Genomic DNA, 27,707 nt, shown 5'->3' with positions numbered 1-27,707 from the left:
AAAACTAAATGTGCTGCTTATCTTCAGCCTGCAGCTTCATATTTTAACGTGCCGACAGAAGAGTGGTATCGATCTTCTCATCTAACTCTGCAGGAAAGCGAGTGAGTATTTTCTCAAACTGCTCCTTTCAGCTGACCTGAGAAACGGAAGGAAAACGTCTGATTTACAGGATTTTCTTTTAGTCGTGAAGCTGCTTTCAGCTGTTTGACGTTCGGCTCTGCTGAAGCTTCTTCTCTCTTCTGCATCCTTTCAGGCAGAGCAGCGAGCTCTGGACAAATCCCTCGTCGTCACCGGAGCTGGCAGACCGTAACATGAACCGCGGCTGATGTACAATCCTGACAAAAAACACTGTGCTGTACAGAAAAACTGAAAATGGTGGAAATCTCCTCTCAGTCTGAGGAGTTTGTGTCAGTGTCGAGCTGTTTTCTGCAGCTTTCCACACAAATATCGTCATTTTATTTGGGTCGTCACCCCAGAGGATCGAGTCGGTAAACCCAGAAATGCAACAAGTATCACCAGTGACTTCTTCTTCTGCAGCGTATATCCTGTCAGACTCATCCTGGATCAGCTGAGCCTCGTGTTGCTTCAATGTCTGCGGAGGGAAACCTGGTGTCAGCAGCAGCTGCGGAAACATTTCTTGAAGAACTTCTTGAACTCCGTGTTGAAGATGGTGTAGATGATGGGGTTGAGGGCGCTGTTGACGTAGCCCAGCCAGGTGACGGTGCTCATCAGCCCGGGAGGGATGTAGCAGGTCAGACACAAGGCTCGCGTCGTGTGGACCACGAAGAACGGAGTCCAGCAGAACAAGAAGCAGCCTGCAAGAAAATATGGAGACGGAGATTCAGAACTTTAGACTCAGACTTTGTTTTTAACACAAAGTGAAAGATTCTGGTTCTTGTGACTTGCTTCTATCGATCCTGCAAGTACAAATAAAACATCTGAACTTTCTCCTCCTCACAGCTTCAGAACAGCCTCGTTACTTTAGTTTGATGCATCTGAGGTGAATTCTGGATTCTTGTTATTTCCCAGCATCAGCAGACTGATGTGGACCAATCAGAGCACATCACGCACGGCAGACGCAGCGAGACGAGACAAAGACGTAAAAGACATAAGAAGCCGTAAACAGACAGAGAGGGAGACTGGAATGTGGAGAAAAGGCGTGTTAGCGTCTCGTATCTGCAGAGAGTTTCTGATTTTCTCTCTTTGTTGCTGCTCGGGACGCTTTACCAACCCAACATGTGTCTATTTGACGTCCTGGGAATGAGACTCAACAATCAACTGTCTTTGTGGTGCGTTCAGGAACAGCTGGGACAAATCCTACTGATTCTACCTTTAACTTTAATAGTCTTTGAATTCTATTAATATGACGTGAGCTTCAGTTAGCTTTGACCACAAATGTCCTTCAGAGGGAGACTTTTTACTCTGATACTCCGAGTACATGTCAGAGCCTGTACTCGATTACTTTAACAGGAGTAAAGAAGCTGTACTCGATTATTTTAACAGGAGTAAAGAAGCTGTACTTTATAGTTTATGTTGTTTTTAAGGATTGAATCATTTCCAAAACAAACTCCTGAATCGATTCTCTTTTGGTTTCTTTGTGATGAGATGAGAAAATGTTCTGGTTGCGGTTCTGATCACTTCAGGCCCGTGTTGCTGTTCTGTTTTGGATGATTTCACACTTATTAAAGAGAGAATGTTGTTTTGCCGTCGGGGGCGCTTCGTGTCAGCGGGGTCCTCGTGTCGGCACCTTTCATTACGACCATTCTTGTAATTGAGTTATCTGTTTTATTCACTGGAGCAGGAAATGAAAGTGAGTTTGCAGATGACAGCAGTTGAGTTGTTGTTGGAGATGTTAATTACAGCCCTGTTGAGGCACAGCAGTGTGTGCAGCCTGATAATCAAACAGGATCACCAGATAACACATAAACAAACGTCTCTCACAGTTACAGTTACGAGCTCGGCTCAGAGTTCCTCTCAGGTGTCGACAGATTCTCGTGTTTCTGTTGCACGAGATGAAACCGACTTTACTTCTGAACGTCCTGACAGTTCATCAGCGTTTGTCTTTGCAGAGTGATGGATGTTTGTGCAGCAGCTCAGGTAGGTGTGAGGCTGCTGACGTTCATGCGGGATAAAAGCGTCGCCTCCGACTGGCTGCCTCTCAGCCATTTTAGCCTAAAGCCCTCAATCCAATTATTACACAACACGCGGTGGTACAGTCGCAGCGTCTCTCCTGTACTGAAGCACGGCCTCTGTACTCATGTGGTCACTGTACGCTCACAAGTGTTGACATGTCGGCTGTTAAAACACCCACACTGAGTCACGATGGCAGCAGGGAAGACTTCTAACACAGAGAACAAACTGATTCTGTACAAATTCAAGGTTTTTCTTTGGGTTTGGGTTCTCCAGGAGCTGCAGGAGCTGCAGGTGCAGGTTATCTTTGACGGAGCTGAGTTAGAATATATGTGTAGTTATAATTTATATAGTAACATGAGCTCAATTAAAGGAAAGTTACTTCCTAGATTAGAAGTCCTAGATTTCAAAATGGCAAAATGATGAGGACTTCATTCAACTACTCAGAGACCATCTGGTGTTCGGATCAGACTGATGCTCGTCAACATGTTCAGGTTCTGACCCATCACTGCTCAGCTGTCATCGACCAGACAGGGCGTGAGTTCAGCTCTCTAGATGAAACACGTTCAGCACATTACAGTGACTCTTGGCTCTTCTCAGCGAGAAAAGTGAAGCTCAATCTACTTTTAATCCCAAAAGTGAGAAGAACAAACTCTGTCCTCTCCTCGACTCCGAGAGTTTATTCCTCCAGAGCTCGCCAGCCGTCGTCTGTCCTTTCTTGCTAGCTGTCGTTAAAAGCAACCACACCTTTAATTATGTGTAAACTTTAAGTCTTAAGTCCTATTCACACGGGACTAGTATTACCTGTATTCATGTGATTTAGAAATTATCCCACCACATCTGTGTTTCGTGCAGCGCATTCGCACGGGATAAGCGAATTCTGTGTTTTAACTCGAATTTACTGACATTATCCCCCGATCGATCGCACCGGAGCCGTCGTTGGAGCAGCACAACTGTTAGATATGGATATTTTTCATATAATAATAACTGGTGAGCCTGCTGAAAGATGCTGCCATGCATGTAATCCATCCAATCATCTTTCAAGATTTCGCTCTTCTGATGAGCCTCCTGAATTTGCACCCAAAATGCTGTCAAAACTTTTTGTTTATAATTGCCAATGCAGCCTCCATAATTCTCGATCGGAAAAAAGGCAGAAAGAAGATGTGGAAAAAACGACCCCAAATCACAGAGATGCCGATTCGCACAGGACTAATATTATCACATGACCTCTGTGTTTGGCGGAACATGGGAGGTAATTTGCGGTGGAATTTTTACTTTACAAATTAAGCACATGGCAGATTCACACGGGATTAAGATCACAGACGACCTCCGCAATTATTACAGATTACTGGAGGTCCCCAGTATCCATTGTTTATCAAGTTAAAAGCGCTAAAATTTAACGATTTTGTCGATTTCAAAACAGTTCAAATTATGAATAAAGCCAAAAACAAATTATTACCCAGTAGTATTCAAGAGTTGTTTCAATTTAAAGAAAATCATCACAGCCTGAGGGGAAACGATATATTCAAGAAACAATTAGTAAGAACAAACACAAAATATCATTGTATTACAGTCAAAGGAGTCACATTATGGAATAATTGTAACAAGGAACTGAAAACATCATTAAATAAGTTCAAACGAATGTTCAAAGACAATATACTGAATGGATACCGGATAGAATAGGATGCATATGTTGTTTTGTTACTTAAGTACATTTTATTTATTATTTGTGTGATCTGAATTTTTGATTTCACAAGAATGATTATGAAGTTAAAAAATGAAATATAGATTTTTTAAAAAAGGAGTAGGACTCGATAAGTTCACACTTCCTTCCTGCTCCTTTTCGGACATGAAATATTTGTTTGCTTTTTTCTGGTGGGATTTAATGATTTGCTGTATGCCTGATGTTTTCAAGGCTTGTTTGTTTTGGTATTATTATTATTATTACTATTATTAGTAGTATTTTTAAAAAAAAAACTTATTTTATTGTCTTATTTTGTCTTTAACATGTCCAAATAAACAAATAAAAAAAATAAAATAAAAATAAAATACTAGTCCTGTGTGAACAGGGCTTTAGCATTTAGTACAGGATCACATTAGATACTGAAACCACAACTGTTTTATCTACGAGGCTGTAAACGTTTTAACAGAAAGCCTCATGTGGCCATTTGAGGAACTGCAGTTGTTTTTATTATTTATTTTTTTGCACTTCTGTGTCGGCTTCGTTTGTCAGCTCCACTGGCTGTGATGTCATAAATCCTGCAGGTTTTGTGCAACAGAACTACATTCACAGAACACATCACTGTCTCAGATTCCTTAATCTGACACTGTATTGTCGGAGCTGGCCTGAATGCATCTTATGAATAAGAAGTGTTCACGGACAGCAGAGCGGTGACACGTTATTCAAAGTGGTCCGCTCTCCCGGACAGAAAGGAATAAATCCCATCCATCAAGCCCTCGACACAAAGCTAATAAATCAACTCGGCTTTGTTTTATCACCGATGTGAGACGACACCTGAGACAAATGGCCTCCGTTGGATTCAGTTATTCACGTTTCCTCGCTGATCGAGGAAGAAAAAGCTTATTAAGTTATCATTTAAGCAGCTCGAGCAGAGAGCGCACAAGTGTTTGTTCAACCAGAGATCCACCTCTGGTTTAGTTTACAGAGAGGATGCTTCCTGCGTGGTCAGTTTATATATGAACTGTTTTAGGAGGTATTACATCTTTCATCTTTATGTGAGCTCTGGTACTGAAGCGTACATGTTTCTAGTGAGGGAGCAGAAGAAGAAAACGAGTCAAGAAATCCTAAAAGCATCAAAGAGCCGCGAGCAGAAACGTCAGGAGTCAGAATCATGAAACAGCAGCGTCGTGTATTTCTACTTTATCTCTGACGAACTCGGCCTGGTTGTGAATCATTTAGAGTCACACTGTCGAGTCGCAATGAAACACCTCGACTTCATGTGACACATTTCCTGCTGAAGCTCGAAGAGACGAAATTAATGAGAGCTCAGCGAGGAGGAGAGAGAGAGAGGAGGCTTATTTTGGAGACGACAGGTGTTGAAGAAAGCGACGATCTTTAAGAGTCTGAGTTATTTTTCTGCCTGTAGTTGCAGCACAAGGTCGTCCATTAAGGTTTTTTCTGTTTCACGTACTGTAGAATATAAAAACCAGTTGAAAAGAAGAGCTTGAATCGTAGTTTTGAAAACGTGTATTGAGTGACTGATGACAGATGGAATGTTTCTGTCTGCAGGATGGAGTCTTTAAGATTTCCGTCCTCGACCTCCTGCCACCGTGAGCTCATTTGTTTTTATGAATTACATGTTGAAGCCGTTTTACCTGCAGTACAAGTAGAAGTACTGATTCAGCTTGTTTCCTCCAGTAAAGTAATAGATTACAGGCTCTGACATGTACTCAGAGTATCAGAGTAAAAAGTCTCCCTCTGAAGGACATTTGTGGTCAAAGCTAACTGAAGCTCACGTCACATTAATAGAATTCAAAGACTATTAAAGTTAAAGGTAGAATCAGTAGGATTTGTCCCAGCTGTTCCTGAACGCACCACAAAGACAGTTGATTGTTGAGTCTCATTCCCAGGACGTCAAATAGACACATGTTGGGTTGGTAAAGCGTCCCGAGCAGCAACAAAGAGAGAAAATCAGAAACTCTCTGCAGATACGAGACACTAACACGCCTTTTCTCCACATTCCAGTCTCCCTCTCTGTCTGTTTACGCCTTCTTACGTCTTTTACGTCTGTGCAGTGATGTGCACAAGGGGGGGGGCAGTGGCCCAATTGTTGACAAACGCGCACTAAAGTGCCCTCTTGGGAGCCAAAATGTGCGCTAAACTGCCCTCTCGGGAGCCAAAACACGCACTAAAGTGCCCTCTCGGGAGCCAAAATGCGCGCTAAACTGCCCTCTCGGGAGCCAAAACACGCGCTAAAGTGCCCTCTCGGGAGCCAAAACACGTGCTAAAGTGCCCTCTCGGGAGCCAAAATGCCTGCTAAAGTGCCTTCTTGGGAGCCAAAACACCCGCTAAAGTGCCCTCTCGGGAGCCAAAACACCCGCTAAAGTGCCCTCTCGGGAGCCAAAACGCCTGCTAAAGTGCCCTCTCGGGAGCCAAAACGCGCACTAAACTGTCCTCACGGGAGCCAAAACGCCCGCTAAAGTGCCCCTCTTTTTGCCCCTGCCCTTCAAAAAGTCTGTGCACCCCACTGCGTCTTTGTCCCGTCTCGCTGCGTCTGCCATGCGTGATGTGCTCTGATTGGTCCACATCAGTCTGCTGATGGTGGGAAATAACAATAATCCAGAATTCACCTCAGATGCATCAAACTAAAGTAACGAGGCTGTTCTGAAGCTGTGAGGAGGAGAAAGTTCAAATGTTTGTATGCAGATACCTGAAACATGTACTGAAGTACAGTAACAAAGTATTTTTACTTTCATTAAATCTTTTTCACAGTTGGCTCACAGTGTTTTTGATGTCGGACAATCCTCAAATTTATGCATCAATTAATGCAGCTCGACCTTGTTGAGTGAGTTTCAACACAACCTGCCAGCAGCAGCAACATCCCCCACACATTTGTAACACCGTGTTGTTCACAGTCCTGAACACCCACCTCATCATTGATATGTAAATGGTGCAGGAAGGTGCTTCACATGATGGACCTGTTGTGAAAGCATGAAGTCTCCATCCCCCTTTTTTTATCCCCTGTAGTGACGTGACAGCTCGATAGCTTTAAAGAAAATCCCTTTTTCCTCCTACAGAGCGCTCAGAGGCTGCACAGTCCTCCTCTGTAGACGCTTCATCACAACAGAAACTGTTTTTAAAAATTAATCTGGGTGAAGAGTGAAAACATCCCTGCGAGAATTTGTCAGACTTGTTTTCAAGCGTAGAAGTCTGTTAGAAAACAATGCAGACGAACATCTTGCAGATAAACATCCTCCGGACTGCGTCACAAACTGATTAACTTTCCACTTTCCCCCCGAATTAAATTCAAATCTCAACAAATTCAGAAGATATCCAGCTAACAAACACACAGTGCGCCCGGCTGTCTGCTGTCACGGCGAACAGGCAGGAAGATGAAGTTAAACTGAAGAAGTAAAAGAAAAAAACGTTTAATTCTGAAGTGTAAATACATGTAGGGTTCATTGTTTTGTGTCAGTTCTGGCTCAGAGGGGACACATTTACTCAATTTTAATGTTTAACATGACGAGTTTGACGTTGTATTGTGCAGGTGGAAAGACGTTGAGATTTAGAGGTCAGAGAGGCTGAGGTGACGTTGTGAAGTTGCATTATGGGAAATGTAGGATGCAGTGCTCTAAATTCTTTCACTGACATTTCATCATCTCACCACATCTGTGATCTTCTATCAGATCAGAGGAAGCTCAGGTCCTCTTCACGCTGTCGACCACCTCGTCACTGTGATGAATTTAAGTTTTTTCACGTTTGATTCACAGATGTGGTTTTGCACGACGTCACTGAGGTGAAAATGAAATCTTTAGTTTTCTTAACGTTGCAGTTTGTACGGAAGCCCTGAGGGTCAGGTGAGATTTTCTTTTTCTCCTGGTGATTCATTTTCTAAGTTTGATCTAAAAAGTTTTCTCTCCTGTGTTTATCGATCACGATCTGGAGGGAAAAGAAGTTTTGCCAGACTCTTTCAAAGGTTTTAAAAAAAAAACTGCTGTTTCTCCTGGAATTGTTTTTTTCACAGATGGCAAAGAAAATAATTCAGGAACTTAGAAACATTGTACCGGCAAAACTTATTTTTCTCACCAGTTCCCACAGGAGAGAAAGCAATTAAGATCAGACTTAGTAACTGTAACACCAGGTAAAAACTTGACCCTCAGGGCTTCCGTAGATTTGCCTCCCACTTGTATCCTCCCACATCTGAACGTTTCAGGATGACAGCTGTGTAAACTCGCTAACTTGCAGATTGGAGAATCATAATTCCATATAAAACGGCGCCAACGCTTGAACGACACCTGCCACAAATCAACTCTGAAAGTTGTCTTTCCCACGACACCTGTAGCCCCGCCCACTCAGCCCCACCTGTCTGTTTCACTCGTTCACATCCAGGTGAGGTGAGTTCTGACTCTGTTTGTGATGAAGGAGCAGGGTGAAGTTTGAGGGCTTCGAACTGACGACTATGAGAACTCTGTTTTGTTTCAATGTCTTATTTTGGTGCTTTTATTTATAACAAGTATAAAACAGTTACTTCTAGTTTGCTGATGTCTCTGAAGCTCCCAGCAGGCCGGCCAACGTTTCTTGGGCAGAATGGCAGGTAGGAGCACAGGAAGCTAACACTAACCTATGAAGCACCGCTCGTCTCCAGGTGATGAAGTAATGTCCTTTATATCTAATGAATGGACTGATAGCACAGTGAAGTTGCGAGCGCGTTGCGAGCGTCCTTGCTTCTCTATCTCCATCAGATAAGTGACAAATGGCATTGTGATAATACCAGGGTTGCCATGGTAACACAAGATAAATCACCACAGCTGATTGTTGGAAATGTCAAGTTGTGCGTCTGTCTACATAAACGCCAACTGTTGACTCGCGAGCCTCCTGAAGAATCGTCACATTTCACAGAGAGATTTCACCCACAGCCTCTTCAGACTGATCTGACACCTGAACACGACAGGTGGAGGTAAACACTGGAAATGAGATGGAGCCTCGTTGTAAACAGCCTGTTTGTGACGTATGAATTTAGCTACAACGCTTTGGATGCCTGGTGCAAAGTGTGGGAACAGTGACGGTTCTTTAAGTGTTCACAGCTGCTGTACGAGTCCCTCTGATTGGAGGAGAGGGAGCACATGACCACTCACCTACGACGACCGGCAGCACCTTCATAGCCTTCCTCTCCCTGTTGTTGATCTTGGCTCTCTTCTTCCGGTGCAGCTGCTGGCTGAACGTGATCGTGGGCACCGAGTTCTCTCTGTACTGCCGAGGATACGGGATCTCCTGCTGCATGTAGTCCTCCGTGTCGTCCAGCCGAGACTGGGCCAAGTCCCTCTCGATGATCCTGGGTAGAGGCATGGGCAGCGGCCCGGGGATGGTGCCCGCCAGCGGGGGCAGGGCGGTGGCGACGGCGGCGTGCTGCAGCTTCCTGCAGGCCTCGATGCTGCTGCGCAGTTTGACCTTCCGGGCCACCTCCCAGCGCTGCAGCCCGCGGAAAACCCCAAAGTAGAGCAGGACCATGATGGGACAGGGGATGAAGAAGGAGCAGACCGACGAGTAGACCACATAGTTGTTGTCCTCCAGTTTGCACTCGCTGGGGTCGCGGTCCGGCACGTTGTTGATGCCGAAGATGACGGGTGAGGCCACAGCCAGGGCCAGCAGCCAGGTGGCCGACAGCAGGAAGAGCTGACGATGGTCCACGTGTTTCCGGTTGTAGTTTAAAGGAATCGACACGGCAATGAACCTGCAGACCAAGAGACAAAGAGTTAAACTTCAAAAAAACGCCAAACTTAAAAGTCTTTATCCACATTCTCCCCCTGTGGAGCTGAGGACCAGAAAAAACACATGTAATGTTTCCATGCAGCTCATCTGGTGTGATAAAAGCTCTGAGATCACAAATCAAAGTGAAAAGAAGTTATTTACACTCTTGACAAGCTCGTGCACGCTAACACTTTCATATCAGCAGTTACAGTGAAGATTTCTGCTTCTTTTCTAATCAATCAGACGAGCTATATGGATCCACTTTGTGTTTTCTTTTGGTTGTTTTTCCTGTTCAGTTGTTTAGCAGAATGCTGCAACGCTGTTTTGCTGTGAAGCTCCAGAAATGTTTTGTGGATCGCGAAACTTGACTTTCCATCAGCACGAGATGGAGATGATGACTGGATTCACATTTTAGGGTGAACTAATCCTTTAATCATGGATTTGAAATCATCCCAGCTATAATTTTTAAACCTAAAATTGTATATTTTATGATTATGACTCCATTAATTTAAATGGTTGCCTTGAATAATAAAATAAAATTACACAAAGCTCCTTCCAAATGAGGTATAATATCGTTTTCTTGCTGTTGAGCAGCAGAAGACTCGTCAGGCCGTCATCATCCTGCAGCTGCAGACAGAAAATCAGCAGCTGTTAATTATGACTTTTCACAGGTTTTCCATGTTTGAAATGTAAATCGTCCGTTTGTTATGCAGAGACGTTCTGCAGCTGCCGTCTGCTTTTTGTTTTTCATTAACACTTTGATTAACAGCTGCAGATTCTCAGCTGGCGTGGAGAAGACGCTCCAACATTTTTCAGTTCCATGTCTTTAATTATCAATAATAACAGTTGTCACCTTGTTTGTGCTGTTGGCGATAATTATATCAGTGTCCTCACCACAAACGGACTGTTCATCTGCGATAAAGTTACTGCGGCTGTTTCCAATCGTTTCACTCAGTGCGAGATCCAAACGTAGCAGCAAGCATTTAATATTCATCAACACTGCACGGCAAAAAGTTTTCACACCGATGATTTCCTCCTTTTATTCTGATATTCTGTATAATAATATATAACCTTAATATGATTCTGATAAATGATTATTACCTTCTTCTCATGGAAGACACAGAGAGGTTAACTGATGAATTCAGGTTCTGGTTTTTAAGTTTCTGTAGTTTCTTCACACTAAGAAAGGCTCAGACGTGAACAAAGATCCTCTCATGTACTCAGTGTTGTACTGAACTGATTTAACAGAATCCAGTTGATCCAGTCCACTTTCAGATAAATGCGAATCATTACCCTCCCATCACTGATTCACCAACCAGATGACCAGAGTAGATGTTCAAACTGAACGTCTCTATTGAAGCATCGCTAAGTTTATTTAGGTTTAATTTTCTGTTGCAGCGTCTGATTCGCTCTGCTGAGAAGGTGATCAGCTGCAATCTGCCATCCCTCCAGGACCTGCATGTCTCCAGGACCTGCAACCTTCCAGGACCTGCACGTCTCCAGGAGCTGCACGTCTCCAGGACCTGCATGTCTCCAGGAGCTGCACGTCTCCAGGACCTGCAACCTTCCAGGACCTGCACGTCTCCAGGACCTGCACGTCTCCAGGACCTGCACCCCTCCAGGACCTGCACGTCTCCAGGACCTGCACCCCTCCAGAACCTGCACCCCTCCAGGACCTGCACGTCTCCAGGACCTTCACCCCTCCAGGACCTGCACCCCTCCAGGACATGCACCCCTCCAGGACCTTCACCCCTCCAGGACCTGCAACCTTCCAGGACCTGCACGTCTCCAGGACCCTGAGACGTGCAGGTAAGACAGCCAACGACCCCTCCCATCTCTGACACACTCTCATCGAGACTCTCCCCTCTGGCGGGAGGCTTCGGTCCATCAGAACCAGAACCTCCCGCCATGTTAACAGTTTCTTCCCATCTGCAACTTGATTCATCAGCTGCAACCTTGAAAAATATATGTACAATCATTACCGACTTCAAAATCGGTCAGACTGTATTTCTGTTTATATAGTTTCATTACGTCCTTTAAGTACTTTTAGTATTGTTTGTTGTTTTGCACCTACAGAGCAGAATATTCTTTGTATGTGTAAACTTACCTAAATAAAAAGCAATAAATTCTGATGCCGATTCTATTTCTCTCGCGTCACAATGCTGTGCTGATGCTCTTGTTAGTTTTTAGAGACAAACAACTCTTGATAAGGGTTTGAAAAACATCATAATTGGACTGGAGCTCAGGAGGCAGAGCGGGTCGTCCAGCTATCTGAAGGTCGCTGGTTCCTCCTCGTTGCATACTGAACCCCAAATTGCTCCTGATGAGCAGTTGGTACCTCGCGTGGCAGCTCCTCCCATCAGTGTACGAGTGTGTGTGAATGGGTGAATCTGTCAGTAGACTGGAAAAGCTCTATAGAAATATGAGTTTTTGGTTCGAAAATGGCTGGAAATGTCTCCAGGTGTCATTAAAAATATCCAGTGATGTGACTCGAACTACAGTCGGTCGTTTGTCAGCCTGACTGGCTGTAATAACACCACCTCCATCTCCTCTGATGATGTCAAAGTCAGATAATAAGATTATAATGTGACTGTGATATGCCAAGTTTGGTACAACCTTGGACAAATCTGTAGTCTGCTGACATCACATCCTGGAATTCTCTCATCCTTTCCCCCCATTGGCTGACACAGTAAAACCAAACTGAACGCCCTCCATGTGAGATTTATGTCGTTGTCCAAACCTTGACCGGACGAACACACACGTACCTGTCCACGCTGATGGCACAGAGGTTGAATATGGATGCGGTGCACAGCATCACATCCATGGTCATCAGGCCATCGCACATCAGCATGTTCAAGGACCAAACTCCGCCCTGAAACTACACGAACACACACACAGAAAGACAGAAACACACAAACACTGAGTCGTTAGCTGCCCCAAATCTGAGTGTAAATACGTCTAATCCTCTTGTGCGTTCGGCGGTGCAGCTCAGTGTCGAGACGAACATTCCTCCGGAGAAACACGACTCTGTCTGAACGCCCTCTCCTCAACTGACTTCTCCTCCAGTGAACACGGAGAGGTTTTAACTTTCACACTGACTTTTTTCTAATCCAGTAAGCGCAAGCAGACACACCAGCAGTGTGACACTCAGTAGGTTAAGTGGCTGCAGACGCTGGCGCAGGTAACGAGATCACAAATGCAGCTAATTAAGGAGGACTTATGGAGAAGCTGCTGAGAGAGTCTCTGAGCCATGCAGATATTTAGACAGACAGGCGAGCAGGCAGGTGGCTTTTAATACTTTAATTAGGGTGAGATGACACCATTTAAAGCTTTCTATCGCCCGGACATATTGTGATTCATGGATCATAACTCTGCTAATAAGCAGTATAAACCTCCAGTGACTCTCCTGTCACGAATTAATCCTGATTAAAGCAGAGAGGGAGACGGCTCGTCGTGATGAACGGCCTCTGGTGGCTCTGATGGGTCATTTTCCAGCGGTCAGATTGTCCCAAGTGTTGATTCTGTTTTATCCTTTTAACCTTGATGTTTGTGATAATTATCAGACCCGACACTGTGTTGATGTGTGGTCTTCACACTCCAAAACACTGCCGCCTGTGCAGCCTGACACATCCATCAGGGTTTGATGTGATACAGGCTATTATCGTGGATGGATAATGAGACAATGGGCTCCTCAGTACAGACATGTAACGACCCCTCCGACCCTCCGACCCTCCGGCACTGCAGCAAACTGAAAGAGACAGAGATGATTGCACTGATGCAACTCTGTCGTTTGCAGTCGCCTGTCTCTTTGAAGTCGTTATTTTGTGTGTCTGTGGTCGATGTGCAGATTCAAGTATTGGTTTTGCTTGTTTCTTTAGTCATGTTGTGTCTCTTCGTAGTCGTTTTGCATGCCTTCATTTGTACAAATTTTATGTTTCATTGTAGGTATTCTGTCTGTCCTTGTCATCTTTGTTGTCATTCCACATCGCTTTGTAGTTATTTTGTTTGTTTCTGTGATCATTTAAGTTTCTTTGTAGTTGTTTTGTGTCTCTTTGTAGTTGTTTAATGTCTCTTTGTAGCCGGTGACCAAAATACACTGGTTCTTTCTAAAGTAGATGTAATATTTGCGTTGTTCAACTGACATGATGTTGAAGTTGTGGATGTACTGCATGTGGATCCAAGTATCTGTTTTGTGTGTCTTTGTTGCTGTTCTGCATCTATATGTGGTTGTTTTGTCTCTTTGTAGTCATCTCCCATTAGCTGTTTTGTGCATCTTTGGTAATGGTCGTGTCATTTTGTGTGTCTCTGTAATCGCCTTTGCTGTTGTCTTTGAGGTTGTTTTGTACATGTCCGTAGTCGTGACATGTCTCTTTGTAGTTGTTTTGTGTCTCTTTGTAGTTGTTTTATGTCTCTCTGTAGCCGGTGACCAAAATACACTGGTTCTTTCTAAAGTAGATGTAATAATTGCGTTGTTTAACTGACATAATGTTGTGGATGTATTCAATGTGGATCCAAGTATCTGTTTTGTGCGTCTCTGTCATACATTTTTTTTGTGTTTTTGTTGTCGTTGTCTGTTTGTGGTTATGTTGCATATTTCTGTAGTTGTGTGTCTCTTTGTAGTCGTTTTGTGTCTCTTTGTAGTTGTTTTATATTCCTTTGTTGCCATTTTGTCTGTCCTTGTCATCTTTGTTGTCATTCCACATCTCTTTGTAGTTATTACGCTTGTTGCTTTGATCATTTAAGTCTCTTTGTAGTCCTTCTACATGTCTTTGTGGTTGTTTTGTCTCTTTGTAGTCATCTCCTAGTAGTTGTTTTGCATCTTTGGTAATGGTCGTGTCATTTTGTGCGTCTCTGTAGTCGCCTTTGCTGTTGTCTTGTGTATCTTCCAGGTTGTTTTGCATGTGTCTGTAGTCGTTTCATGTCTCTTTGTAGTTGTTTTGTATCTCTTGTAGTTGTCTTATCTCTTGTGTGTGTCTCTGTAGTCAGTTTGTGTCTCAGTTGTGTTCTGCTCTGAACTCTGAGGCGCTGCTGTTGATTAAAAACTGCAGCTGAACTTCAGTATTTCCCGGTGGAGGTGGAGAGAAGCTGTCTGACTCAGTAAATCAACACAGACAGTACAGATATTGAACACTAACACACTGTACAACATATAATTCTAACACTACAACCCTGCAGGCTCCTCAGTAATCCAGCTCCTGTGCAGCTTACCTCTGCGTAAACGAAGAGCGGCAGCACCAGCACCGCCAGCAGCAGGTCCGAAAACGCCAAACTGACTATGAAGTAGTTGGTGGTGGTTTTCAGAGCCTTCTCCAGGTACACGCTGAGGCACACGAGCACGTTCCCACCGGTGATGGTCACAATCAGCACGATCCCGAAAATGAGCGCAGGGAAATTGTAGTCGGTGACCGCAGCCGCCGGCAGCGTGTCGTTGTTGAGGTCAGTGGACACGTCCGACATGGTCACCGCAGACTGACGGGCTCCTTATCCGACGGAGAGCGACCTTCTCCGGAGCAGTTTTCATCTATGAGCCGTGTGCAGCAGCCCGGGACGAGCAGGAGCGTCTCAGGTGAAGTCTGTGCGAGTGTCCCGGTGAGGATCCGCGCAGAGCTCCGTGCGCTCCGCTCTCCAGACGCAGCGCGGCTCCGACCCAGAATCAGCTTCATCCGCCTTCATCCGGCCGCTGCTTCACTTTTCTTTCACACTCACCGGACTGGTCGGACCGAACCGCTGTAGCATTCTGTGGCTCTCTCCCCCCGCCGGCCTCTCAGCTGCTCCTGGAGGAACAAGTTCGCACTGTTGACGAATCAGAAGGCGACAGCTTAAATCCATCCGCGCAAATCTGCTTACTGAAGCTGCTGTGTGAACAGTCACAGCACGACACGGAACCAGCTGTTCGACCAGAACCAACACCAACAGGACACATGAAAACAGACTCCAGATCAGCCGAACACACTGAAAACTCACATTCTCACACCTCAGAGGTGGAAGAAGAACAGTAATACCTCCGCAGCACAGTGCAGAAATACTCTGATTACACTTGTAACGAAGTATTTTACAGTCATACTTGAGTAAAATTAAATATATCATGTTAAAATGTTACTTTGGTGAAGTTAACTCTGATATATTATGATTTATTAGATTATTGTGTTTTAAAAGTGTGGATCTGTAAAGTAACTAGTAACTAATTCAGTCGGAAAAATGTGCTGTAATGGAGTAAAAAGTAGAATATACCTCAGATTTGTTCTGAAGAACAGAACCTTTGAAATGGACCAGAAAAATTATCTACACATTTAAATTCAGCGACATATTTTAACACTTCAGTTACATGTGAGCTACATCTGAATATTAAAGACCTGTAGTCAGTTACATCATCCAAGTATCACAATGTTATAATGTAATGTAACTTTATTACTTTCCATTACATTTGGATTGCCTCGATACAAACATGCAGACGAAGACGAGAGAAAATAAGAATAAGAAAGGAAGTTACACACTAGTATATTATTATTTTTATTATCTGTAATCTGATTACATCATATCTTGAAGTAATTCCTGTTAATCCTCAAACCTGCAGAAACACCTGTTACAGTCATTGTGATGGAGACAGTATTCAGATGTTTTATTAAGGAACTAATATCACACTGTTAAAGTTCTCATTTAAAGGAACATTTCACCCAAATGAAGCTAAAAACACTTCGATCACAGAGAAAACAAGTTTCAATGAGGAGAGTTACGACCACAAATCAAACAATATCACATCCTGAAACCAAAACTGCCTCTGTGTAAACGACACCAAAAGAATTATAGGTATTAAATGAATAAAAAAACAGATTAATGATTTGAACCCGACTGTGGCTCAGGGGCAGAGCCAGCGTCTTGTTATCGGAAGGTCACTGGTTCGATTCCCCTGGTCTGCATGTCAAAGTGTCCTTGGGAAAGAACCAAACTACAGGCTATAATCATGGATGGATAATGAGACAATGGGCCCCTCAGTACAGACACATAATGACCTCCTGACCCTCCAACACAGCAGGAACACACCCGGACTGACAGAGATGATTGTAGTCTTTTTTAGTCATTATGTGCATCGATTTGCAGTTTCCAGTATTGGTTGTGTGTGTTTCTGTAGTCATTTTTCATCTCTGTCTCTTTGAAGGTGTTTTGTGTCTCGTTTTGTGGGTCTCTCTAGCTGCTTTTGCGTGACTTTGTCATAATTTTACATCTGTTTGTGGTTGTGTTGCCGATTTCTGTAGTTGTTTTATGTCTCTTTGTAGTCGTTTCTTGTCTCTTTGTAGTTGTTTTTGTGACTCTTTGTAGTCGTTTCTTCACTCTTTGTAGTCATTTTGTGAATCTTTGTAGTTGTTTTTGTGACTCTTTATAGTCATTTCATGTCTCTTTGTAGTCATTTTGTGTCTCTTTGTAGTCATTTCATGTCTCTGTAGTCGTTTCGTGAATCTTTGTAGTTGTTTCGTGAATCTTTGTAGTTGTTTTTGTGACTCTTTATAGTCATTTCATGTCTCTTTGTAGTCGTTTTGTGACTCTTCGTTGTCATTTTATGTCTCTGTAGTCATTTCGTGTCTCTTTGTAGTCATTTCATGTCTCTGTAGTCGTTTCGTGAATCTTTGTAGTTGTTTCGTGAATCTTTGTAGTTGTTTTTGTGACTCTTGAGAGTCATTTCATGTCTCTTTGTAGTCGTTTTGTGACTCTTCGTTGTCATTTTATGTCTCTGTAGTCATTTCGTGTCTCTTTGTAGTCATTTCATGTCTCTGTAGTCGTTTCGTGAATCTTTGTAGTTGTTTCGTGAATCTTTGTAGTTGTTTCGTGACTCTTTGTGTCATTTTATGTCTCTGTAGTCGTTTCGTGAATCTTTGTAGTCGTTTTGTGACCTTTGTAATCGTGGCTCCTCTCATGGCAGCCACCGCCATGAGCGTATGAATTTATTCATTACTGTAAGTTGCTTAAGACAAAACACGAGTAAACACAGCTGTGAAATAAATGTATTTGTAAGAAAAGCTGTGATTAAATGCAGTAAATGTACTTTTTTCTCCAACGGGAGGTTTGAATTATCACAGTTCTCTGTTGTTTCAGCAGCACGAATGTAATAATGCCTGAAGATTTGAGGAGGAAGGTGTTGCTGTGGGCGAACGAGCCGAGGCAGAGAGGGTTTGAGTCGTCATATCAGGATGAAATCACATGAAGAAGAAAGAAGTTCAGGTTGTTCACCTACAGATCGTCTAAAGGCCGGCGGAGGAGTGGAAGTGTGAGAGGAGGACTGAGAGGCGACCGAGCCGGAGGAGGAGTTCAAAGACAAGCAAAAGCTGAAAAATAGATTTTTGGATGAAGGCAGCAGCTGTGGGTGCTGTACTGTTAATACTGCTTCATATTAATATCATATTCCTACTTTTCATTCGTGCTCTTCCTCCTCTTGAATCTAGTTTCCTGTCGCTGAACTTTTCTCTCAGCTTCCTGCAGAGACACAAATCTAAATCCTCCACCTCTGATCGCCGTCTGCCTCTCTGAGTGTGAGACACGAGCTTCTGTCTCACACTCAGAACAACCATTCATTCTCTTCTATGATTAAACGTACGGTGATTCAAAAAAGTTTCATACAACTTCTCATCAGTTCTGAAGGAGGTAGAGCTGAGGAGAACGAGTGTTTTTATCCTTCACTGGACCTCATCTGATAAAACCTTCGCCTGGTAGTGAACAAAGAGAGACAGATGAAGTATTGATCCGGTTTGAATTGTGTCATCAATCACACAGATGATGAAACATCAGACTGTGAGAATACGTCACTATAAAGATGACACAGAGTCGTTAGTGACGTCGTCTCCTGACTGAAACATCGTAGAGCTGCTCCTGTTTATCAGCAGCTCACAGAACTGAACCAGAACCAGCTCTGCTGTCACAGAACTGAACCAGAACCAGCTCTGCTTCCACAGAACTGCAGATGTTGTTATTGTGGATCCAGTCGGCTCCATGTTGGTGTTGGTGAGACGACGTAGCTCACTGAGCGCTTTAACACAAAACTACATGAGATTTAAAGTTTAATCACAACAAACTGAGACTTTATTCACTTGACAAACATCATCTACATATTCTTCTTCTTCTACTTTGATTTATCAGATTTATTTCCACTTCTCTTGTTACAGCTTTGTGCACATCTCTTCAGAAATACATATTTCTTTTACAGCCTGCATCTGAAATGATTGTTCACTTGGACTCGATGACCCGACACACCGGCTGATCCTGGACTTTAACACTTCGTTTGGTATTTTTCAACACGAAGCCAAAACTTCAATGATCGAATATTTATAAACTTCTAAAAATCTAATCTTAGCTCTTGAATTTTCTTTCAACTGAGGGCAGAGAGGTTTTCTCTTTTCACCCCACGTCACATGTCTGCAAACAGCTGACGATTTTTCTTCTTCTTCTTCTTTTTTTTTAAAGGAACGTTACTTTTGATCCGAGTGTAAAGGTGTTCGTGCCTCGGCTGCTCCTGTGGCATGAATATCATTAGAATAAAAAGTCAGCAGCAATTAGCTTTTCACACATTGTCGCAGAGCCTCAGGAGGGAAAGCAGAACAGCACACACGCCTCGAAAATCACAACGCAGATGTTTAACTCGCCCTCAATCCTTTGAGCTGAATACATATATATATATATATAAAGAGGAAGAAAGATCGCCGTGAAATAAAGGAAACCGTGAGAGATAATCGCTTCCTCTCACTTGAGCTCGTTAAATAAATGAGAGCAGGATGTAAAATGAATGGAGTCTGCTCTTTTCAATTAACAGAATCACTTCTGAAGCACGCTCCAGTCTTAATGAAGCAAAGCTTAAAAATGCAGCGTCATGTTTAAAGATTTCCTGCCAGAGAGGAGATTGTGGTTGAGAGTCGTCGGCGAGATGAGAGTCTGCGGCTAAAGAGAAGCGGTGTGATGTTGTAATAACCTCGATAATATGATTAATTCAAAGACAAAGAGAAGGAGGTTTTGGTCGATGGATAAAACTCATTTAGTTTGTGTTTCTGCACGTTTGCTAAAAGCTAAAGGCGACAGACCAACAGAGCAACACCTATGGTAGTCACAGGGGGCGATACGACCACAGGACAAGAGGAAGACATTTTAAAAATGGCGGAGAGGTCATGTGAGATGGCGAGGAGACTCTGAGCGGCGCCTTCTGGTGGTTTTTTATTGCTGGAAGATGTTTCCTCCTTCCACTGAGCTCACGTCTCAACACCACCATCGCTCGAATCGTCTGTCCTCTCAAGTGGTTGTCAGTTTATTATAATAATAACTTGAATAATAACTTTATTTATAACGCACCTTTAACGCAAAGATGTAGCAAACAGTGCTGAACAAAGACGGGACAGAAGGAGACGTGACAATGAATAATATGTGGAGATTAAAACGAGAAGCAACTGCAATAAATGAGAGAAACGCACACAAAATAAAGCAAAAACTGATGAAGTATAAGAATAATAATGAAGATGCAACAGATTTGATGTTATGCACTAAAAGATTAAAGTTGTTGCAGCTTCTAATTAATTTTTGGGACTTCTGGCTGATGTCAGAGAGCAGCTTCACCAGAGACTTTCTGCAGGATGGGACGTCGGATGAGAAGCATCACTGATGTATGAGGAAGTCAGATTATGTGCAGATGATTAAAAAGACTTTAAGATGAATTCTCAAAGACACCATCAGCCAGTGGAGTGAAAGCGAGGACGGGGAAATATGATCTCTCTTCTCTAAAATGCTCTGAAATGATTAGATTTGTTTTTATAGGAATGTGATCAATATGACCTTTAAGATCAGAGAAACATCGTGTTTGGATTAAAGTGGTTTTTAGTATTCATGCAGGTGAACGTGACAGATTTACGCTCTCACGGGGAGTCTGGAAAAGGGAAGGGCGGCGTGTTTTTCTACAGACTGTCGGGACGTGTTTCGAGCAAACTGGTTCTCACGTCATCAGGTTCTGTTTCTGCGGGCCTCCTGGTGCTGATATCGACGGTCATGAATTCAAAAGTTATTTATCATCTTGGGCTTCTTTCTTCTTACGTGAGCGCTCTCATTAATAAATGCATTCCTTGATTTGAGCAACAGCCTCGGGGCTCGAGTGCGTCGAGTGTTTTTCTTCATGCACACACTCTTACGTTCGTGTTATTGAGCCTTTCTGAGGTTTAATCCTGGTTAAATCAGTTTGGGGGTCGCTGGTGAACCCTGTCAGCTGAACTAAACACCTTCGAGGGAGGTGTGATGCCCTTTTTATCTATCGAGCCGCCGCCCATCAACATGTGTGTGCACGCGTCGGCGTCTTAACGAGTCAAAACAGGATTAACGACCAGTAAACAAGCGCAGGTCAGAGAGGAGGGATGGAAAACAAAACACCAGGAGATCCGACGTGAATGTTGAGGAGGAATCTTTATTCATCAGAACCACTGAAACAGAGTGAAAGTTGTTCATTGCATTTTACATTTTAAATGTTCAGAAATTAGCCACGTCCGGATCTTATTCAGTGCCTCGATGAAGGACACAGCCGGAGAATCCATCCAATCCAATCCTGTCCTGGGTCGGAGACGCAGCCGATCCCAGCTGACGATGGACGACGTCGAGGAACACACGGGACAAGTCGCATCATAAGTTCATCATACATATATTAACGCTCACATTCACACCTACACACAGTTTAGAGTTACTGATTAACCTGACTTTATTTCATGTCTTTGGTTTGTGGGAGGAAGCCGGCACAACACGACCTCCGGTGGCCGTCGTAAGAATTACAGCAGCAAAGGAGGAAGTCAGCAGAAAGAGCATGTTGATGGTAAGTTAAACACAAGTTTTCAGTTTCTTTTTCACAGCCTTTCTTTTAATCACCTCACCTGGTTGCACCCTCTTCTTGGCACCTTTGACAAAACAAACTTTGACTTTCTTTTGCTGATTTTCTGAGAATTTTGGGCCCAATTTTGCTCCACATCCAGATGGAAAACAGACTAAAGTTGCGTTACAACTTTCTTTCTGCATCGACACATGAACTCATCACCCGACCCGGCTCTGTTTCAACAGACCTCCTTAGGTTCGTGCATCAGACTTCTAAAATACAGCATGAGTCATAAAGCAGAAGACATTAATAAGTGATGGTTCCTTTTTTTGAAAAACGTATTAATAAAACCACATCGGAGCGGATCTGGTCCAAATCTGAGCGCGTCACCGTGTTAAGAAGATAAAATGTGAAAATGTCAGACGGGTTTAGAGACAAGTGTTTTTTTCCTGCTGCCGTCTTTAATTGTCTCCACTCACCTTTTACCTGACTGTTTGTCTTCCTCTCCTTCTCTCTGCTGGTGTTTTCCTGTCGTCTGTCTGACATTTTGACTTTTTCTATCCATCAGACTTCGAGTGTTTTCATCCGTCTTTATTTATCTTCACCTCTCGTCTCTGAGCAACCGCTGCAGGTCATTAATCTCAATCATGTGGTCAGGTTTCATCACTCACACACACACACACACACACACACACACACACACACACACACACACACACACACTGTCCTTCAGTAATTAGCCGTATCCCATCAGTCAGCTCTGTCTCGCAGCGCTCCTGGCTTCTTATAAATTTTTCAAAACCAACTCATAAATTCTCAGATGAAACAAGAAGCTCCCACCTTTTTTTAAAAATATATATCTTGTTGAAATCTAAAAGCGGCACTCATTCACTTCAGCAGCAGCTCAGCAGGAGGTCTCATCTTACATCGACCTGCAGCATCAGGAAACCATCAGGGGCAGGCCGACCTGTGAAACCATCGTCAAGTGGCTCGAGAGCACTTGACCCACAGAACTCCCGCCGGGCTGGTAGCAGCACTTTTAAATCACCACGTGGACATTAAAGGGATGTTCGTGTGTTTAATCCATGGTCTAAATCACCGTGAAACTGTGTTAGACTCCCTCTCGAGAGATCAAGTTAGCAGACCGCTAATTTACAGAGTTTTATCAACCTCAGAAACGACCGCACGACAACAATACACTGCAGTAAATGGATCCAAATATAAACCGCCACCAAAAAGCCACAAATAATGCTCAGAACAGCACCAAACTTCAGCAACAGTACAAATAGAGTCTCAGCACATAGTCCGGGGCATCTAACCTCCGCTAGCTTAGCTGGATTTCTCCTGAAAAGCTGACTAAATTTACCACTCTTCTGCAGCAGCTTCCTGTTGACGGGAAGTCCCGACGAGTCGATTACCGAGTGCAGTAGAGTTCCGCGGCTCATGGATGAAAATGTATGATTATGACTCCATGGAAAAGCAATCAAAGTTCATATGTGTCTTACCTGCCAGTTTATAACAGTTATTATCGAGAGCGGACAGGGAAAAGAACGGAATTAAGCATTTCTAACCGCACTCGGTAATCGTCGCGTCGGGACTTCCCCGACCCGGAAGCTGATGGAGGAGAGTTGAAATCTGTTTTTAGCTTCACAATAGAAATCCAGCTAAGCTAGCGGAGGTTAGATGCCCCGGACTATGTGCTGAGACCCTATTTGTGCTGTTGCTGAAGTTTGGTGCTGTTCTGAGCATTATTTGTGGCTTTTTGGTGGCGGTTTATCTTTGGATCCATTTACTGCAGTGTATTGTTGTCGTGCGGTCGTTTCTGAGGTTGATAAAACTCCTTAAATTAGCGGTCTGCTAACTTGATCTATCGAGAGGGAGTCTAACACAGTTTCACGGTGTGTTAGACCATGGATTAAACTTACACCGGAATATTCCTTTAAGTCATTATTCATGTCGATAATGTAGCAGCAAAATGAACCCACACTATCACCAAGACTTGGTAATCAATTCTCACATCTGTTCTCTTGTTTTTGTTCACAAAGATCAGAGTTCGGAGACGTCTTGGTTAACAAATACTCTGAGTTGCAGGACGGTGGATCAGCAGGAAGCACCGTCGCTTCACCGGGTCGATTCAGGGAGCAGGATGTCTTTGTGTGGAGTTTCTTCTTCTCTTCTTCTAATTCTCTAATAGGTCGCCTGTGAGTGGCTAATAATACACAGCAGTCTCACACTTCCAAAGACTGTCCAGGGCTGGTGCTGGTTAGAGTATAATCACCCTGCAGGTCCCGTTTATGCACAATTTATCAGTGCATCCATGATTGTTTTTTCTTCTTCAGGCGTCTCGTAGAGCAAATATGACATCATGAGAGGAATCTTTTGTCTGGACGGATAAACGACGAGCTGAAACTCGCTGTAGTCGAGCTGCAGATACCAAAAACCTCCTCATTTTCATTTGATTTGAAAGAAAACCTTTGATAAAAACATGAAGAGCATTGAGTCACAGTCTGGTACGTACGAATGGGAAGAATCAAGAGGCCCGTCTGCTGCTCTGTGGGTCAAAGGTCACCTGCTCACTTCTGTTGTCAGAGGCCGCTCTGTGACAGTCCCACATCCCATAATACAGCGTGTGTGATGTCATCGGGTCAGCCGGTCGGACCAGGTGACTCCCGGCAGGAACATCGTCTGTCTGTGTTTCATGATGAACAAAACACATCGTTCTTCCACATCGGATCAGAGCCGGAGCGCTGGTCCGGACGTGACTATGTCTGTTTTTGTAGCAGAACAAATTTCTAGAATTATTTTAAAGAGATTTGAGGTTTTGAGACTTCTTTTAGTGTCTCTTGTTTCAATTTACATCACGTTTCTGTTTTTGGTTGTTTTTTATTTTCTGTCAAACTGTCGAGGACGTTTTCTTCATCTGTTTGTCTGTTCAAACGGCATTAAAACAACTTTGTTTCACCGTTTTCATCCTAAAGTTCCTTGAAGCTGCTTTAATTATCGAGCTTTAGACGTGCTGGTTGGTTTTGAGGTTTGCTGCTTTGATCGTCTTACCAAAAATTTGAAATATTCCTTTAGTATGGGACCAACAATCACACAAAGCTGTGAAGACATTTTCTTTGTCTGTTTGCATGAATTGTCTCGCAGTATGATGTAGTTTGAGCTCTCAGGGCCACCGTACTGTAAAGTTTATCAAATTAGCTCCAACACAACAATCTGTTGCCATAAAAGTGGATGTTTTTTTTTACTTTTGTTACTTTCAGCACATTTAACTGATAATATATTAGTACTTTTACTTGTAAAAGAGTATTTTTACTTCTTCCACGACTGATTTTCACTATAAATAACTTTTCTTCTTTGTGAATGTTTGTCGTCCTCTTAACAACCTCTGATCTGATAACTGAAGTCATTTTCTTTTCTATATTTCATTATTTATTAACATTCCCACCTCGACTGAGAAGCAGCACTTACATCAGTAATGCCGATGAAGACGGTGTTAAACTGACGCCTTCGTCTTTTTTCGTTGCTTCAGGCGGAACAAGAATTCTATTAAGTCGCTCTGTAATGAGATTAGCTTTCTGCTAAACCCCACCAACTCTGAGTTACATCATTCACCAACACTGCACAAGTTATTAGATAAAAGTAGGTCAGTCCAGTGAAAAAGTCCAAAGGTTTGTGTCACAAACACAAACAGGATCAAGTTTCCACACTCGCAGCGACGTGAGGCTGAAAACACTTCTTATAAACTCTGTTATCGACGGAAAATAGGTTTTTTTTGTCTCTAATCGTGTAAAATATGGATAAAATTCTTCACTTCACATCATTTGAGGGTGAGGTTTAGATTAATATATTTTATGTAGCATGCTAAAGTTAGCTTCCATGAGGAAAAACACACTCACAGGTGTTTCTGTTGAGCGTCAGACATCAACAGACTGAAGCAACAGGAAACACGACCCGACTGACGGAACCAGAACTCAGAACTTCTGCTACTGGATGTTCTGTATTATATTAAATTCATGGGACCTTAAAAAACCCTGTGGCTGAATTCTAAATACTTTTTTTTTTACTCATGATTATTTAAGTTTGGCCCTCTGAGCTGGATTTCATCACTTCAGTGATTCTTCGTCGTCAATCCAGTTTTCACTGCTGGACTCGGCTGAAATGTGTCCTGAACATCCAACAAGGAAACTTGGCAACATGTTTAAATCGTTGAATGTTTCCCAGTCATCAAATTAAAACAGGAAATTATCTTTTTACCTGAATAAATAATCTTTTCACGCTCTCTTTTTAAACGTGTGTGTCATATTAATGTCGTTCTGTCACGTTATCTGGTTTTATATCAAGACTATTGTGACAGCAGATTTTCTCAAGAATGTTTATTTAGTTTGAAAGTGTTGAAATCCACCTCATATATATAATGTCGTCTCTCGTCTGGTCGAACGGCACTAAAACAACTTTATTTCCCATTTTTTAAATTCTTTTGTCCTCAGGAGCCGCCAGAATCAACTAAGATGTGAAGTATCTTGCAGCTGCTTCGATCGTCTCGCCACAACTTTGAAATATTCTTTTAATGTGAGAGCAACAATCACATAGAGCTTTTGAATATAGAACCTAAAATACATGTTTTTTTATTGTTTCAGCTCAAAACTCCTCGGAGATAAAAACACCGACTGATGTCACGTCTCCTCATTTAACTCTCAGTCAGACAGAAAACAAACATTTTCCCAAAATGTCAAACTGATCCGTTATCAGTCCACGAGGAGCGCCGGCGTCTCGCTCACTCTCAAAGTGAAGTAAGAACACAGAATGTCTCGGTCCATCAGACTGTCAGTCAGCGGATCAAAAGGTTCTGGTTCTGAGAAACCCAATGAACGTTTGCTTGTTTGTTTGTTGGTTCTAATATATTACAGTTTTTCTCAGTTGCTAAAACACTAAAACCCACTGGCTGAACAAAGCTCGCAGTTGCCTGAACTCATTTAGCGGATTGTGCAGACTGTTGTCGATACCTTCAACCATTTCACATGGTAAAACACAATTTGCTGATCTCACTTAGACTTTTCAGCAGAACTCTAAACACATTCTCATTCTCAGAACACATTCTGCACTCTAATGCACATGTCATCCATACTGATACAAATACAAAAAGAGAACACACGTCATTGATTAAACACAACCACTCAAAATTGATTTCACTTGTTTCAATTCATGTGACACAACCAATATCAGCCAGTTCAGAGCTCCGTCGCCTCAGGAGGGAAAATATTGCTTGTGATGTGGACGAAGTGCTCTGGCCTGACCCGGCCAAAGACAAGAAGAAGCACATTGATCACATTTACTCCTTTGATTTTTGTGTTGTACACTGTAGTACAGTGCATTGTAAGCTGTACCATAAACACATTGTCTGGCCCTGAACATTGTGCTTTCCATTTGTTTACAGCACTGACTGCTCAATAGATTTTGACTGGTTGCAGGTTCATATCAACAAAGAACAAGAATTACAGTATCACAGAAATACAGTTTTTTTAATAATTGTTTACACACAAAAATTGGTACTTGAGACACAATGACCACAACATGTAACTGATGCACCAACCCCCTGAACCAATTCTGCTAAACTACAAGCACAATTCCTGCTTTACACTCAAATTGCAGTTCTAAAACACACTTTTTTCAAAACACTACACACAATTCTCTGCATTTGGCACAATTTTCATAAAGAAAATCTCTTGTTTTCACAAAGAACACTCTGTCATTCAAAATTCTAAAGTAAATTGTCCTACTATGCACACTGACTCATCAAATGGACAAACACCTGGACACCTACACAACATACTCATTCCACCAGAGCAGCTCAGGTATATTGTCATTTGGGACAACGTAAGTTTCCACTGGGCTGCTCTGGTTCGTAACTGGTTCACTGCCCAACCACGCTTTATAGTTGTTTATCTCCCTCCATATTCTCCATTCCTCAATCCTATTGAGAATTTTTTTTCTGCCTGGAGATGCAAAGTGTATGACCAAAATCCACAAATGTGTATACCCCTTCTCCAAGCTATGGAAGATGCATGTAGAGATTTAGCAGTTGGTGCTTTTCATGGCTGGATTCACTATGCTAGGTGATGTTTTTCTTGCTGCTTGGCCGGGAAAATATTGCTTGTGATGTGGATGAGGTGCTGTGGCCAGACCGAAACAGAGGAGAGCATGCTGCACCGTTTGTTTTTGTTTTACTGTAACTGTGTACAGTGAATTCTTCTGTTGTTTTGTATGTAGACTGTATATTGTTGTATATGCACTTTGTGTTGGTTGAGATGTACACTGTGTACATTGTTT

The 27,707-nt window shown here is 42.9% G+C and overlaps 1 protein-coding gene across 1 annotated transcript; it reads right to left on the bottom strand.

Moving 5' to 3' along the window:
* Positions 1 to 601: 601 nt before the first annotated feature.
* On the bottom strand, positions 602 to 15,525 carry drd4b (dopamine receptor D4b). Its single transcript, XM_030414732.1, has 4 exons — positions 14,768 to 15,525; positions 12,325 to 12,437; positions 8,947 to 9,542; positions 602 to 815 (listed from the first exon to the last, which is right to left on the bottom strand). Exons 1-4 carry the CDS (start codon positions 15,014 to 15,016, stop codon positions 613 to 615), a joined length of 1,161 nt encoding a protein of 386 aa, XP_030270592.1. The 5' UTR covers positions 15,017 to 15,525; the 3' UTR covers positions 602 to 612.
* Positions 15,526 to 27,707: the final 12,182 nt, after the last annotated feature.

Source organism: Sparus aurata, chromosome 4, assembly GCF_900880675.1.
Source record: "Sparus aurata chromosome 4, fSpaAur1.1, whole genome shotgun sequence".
In the NCBI taxonomy this organism is placed as follows: domain Eukaryota; kingdom Metazoa; phylum Chordata; class Actinopteri; order Spariformes; family Sparidae; genus Sparus; species Sparus aurata.
The sequence above is the reverse complement of the archived record's forward strand: the minus strand, read 5'-3'. Positions and strand labels throughout refer to the sequence as shown.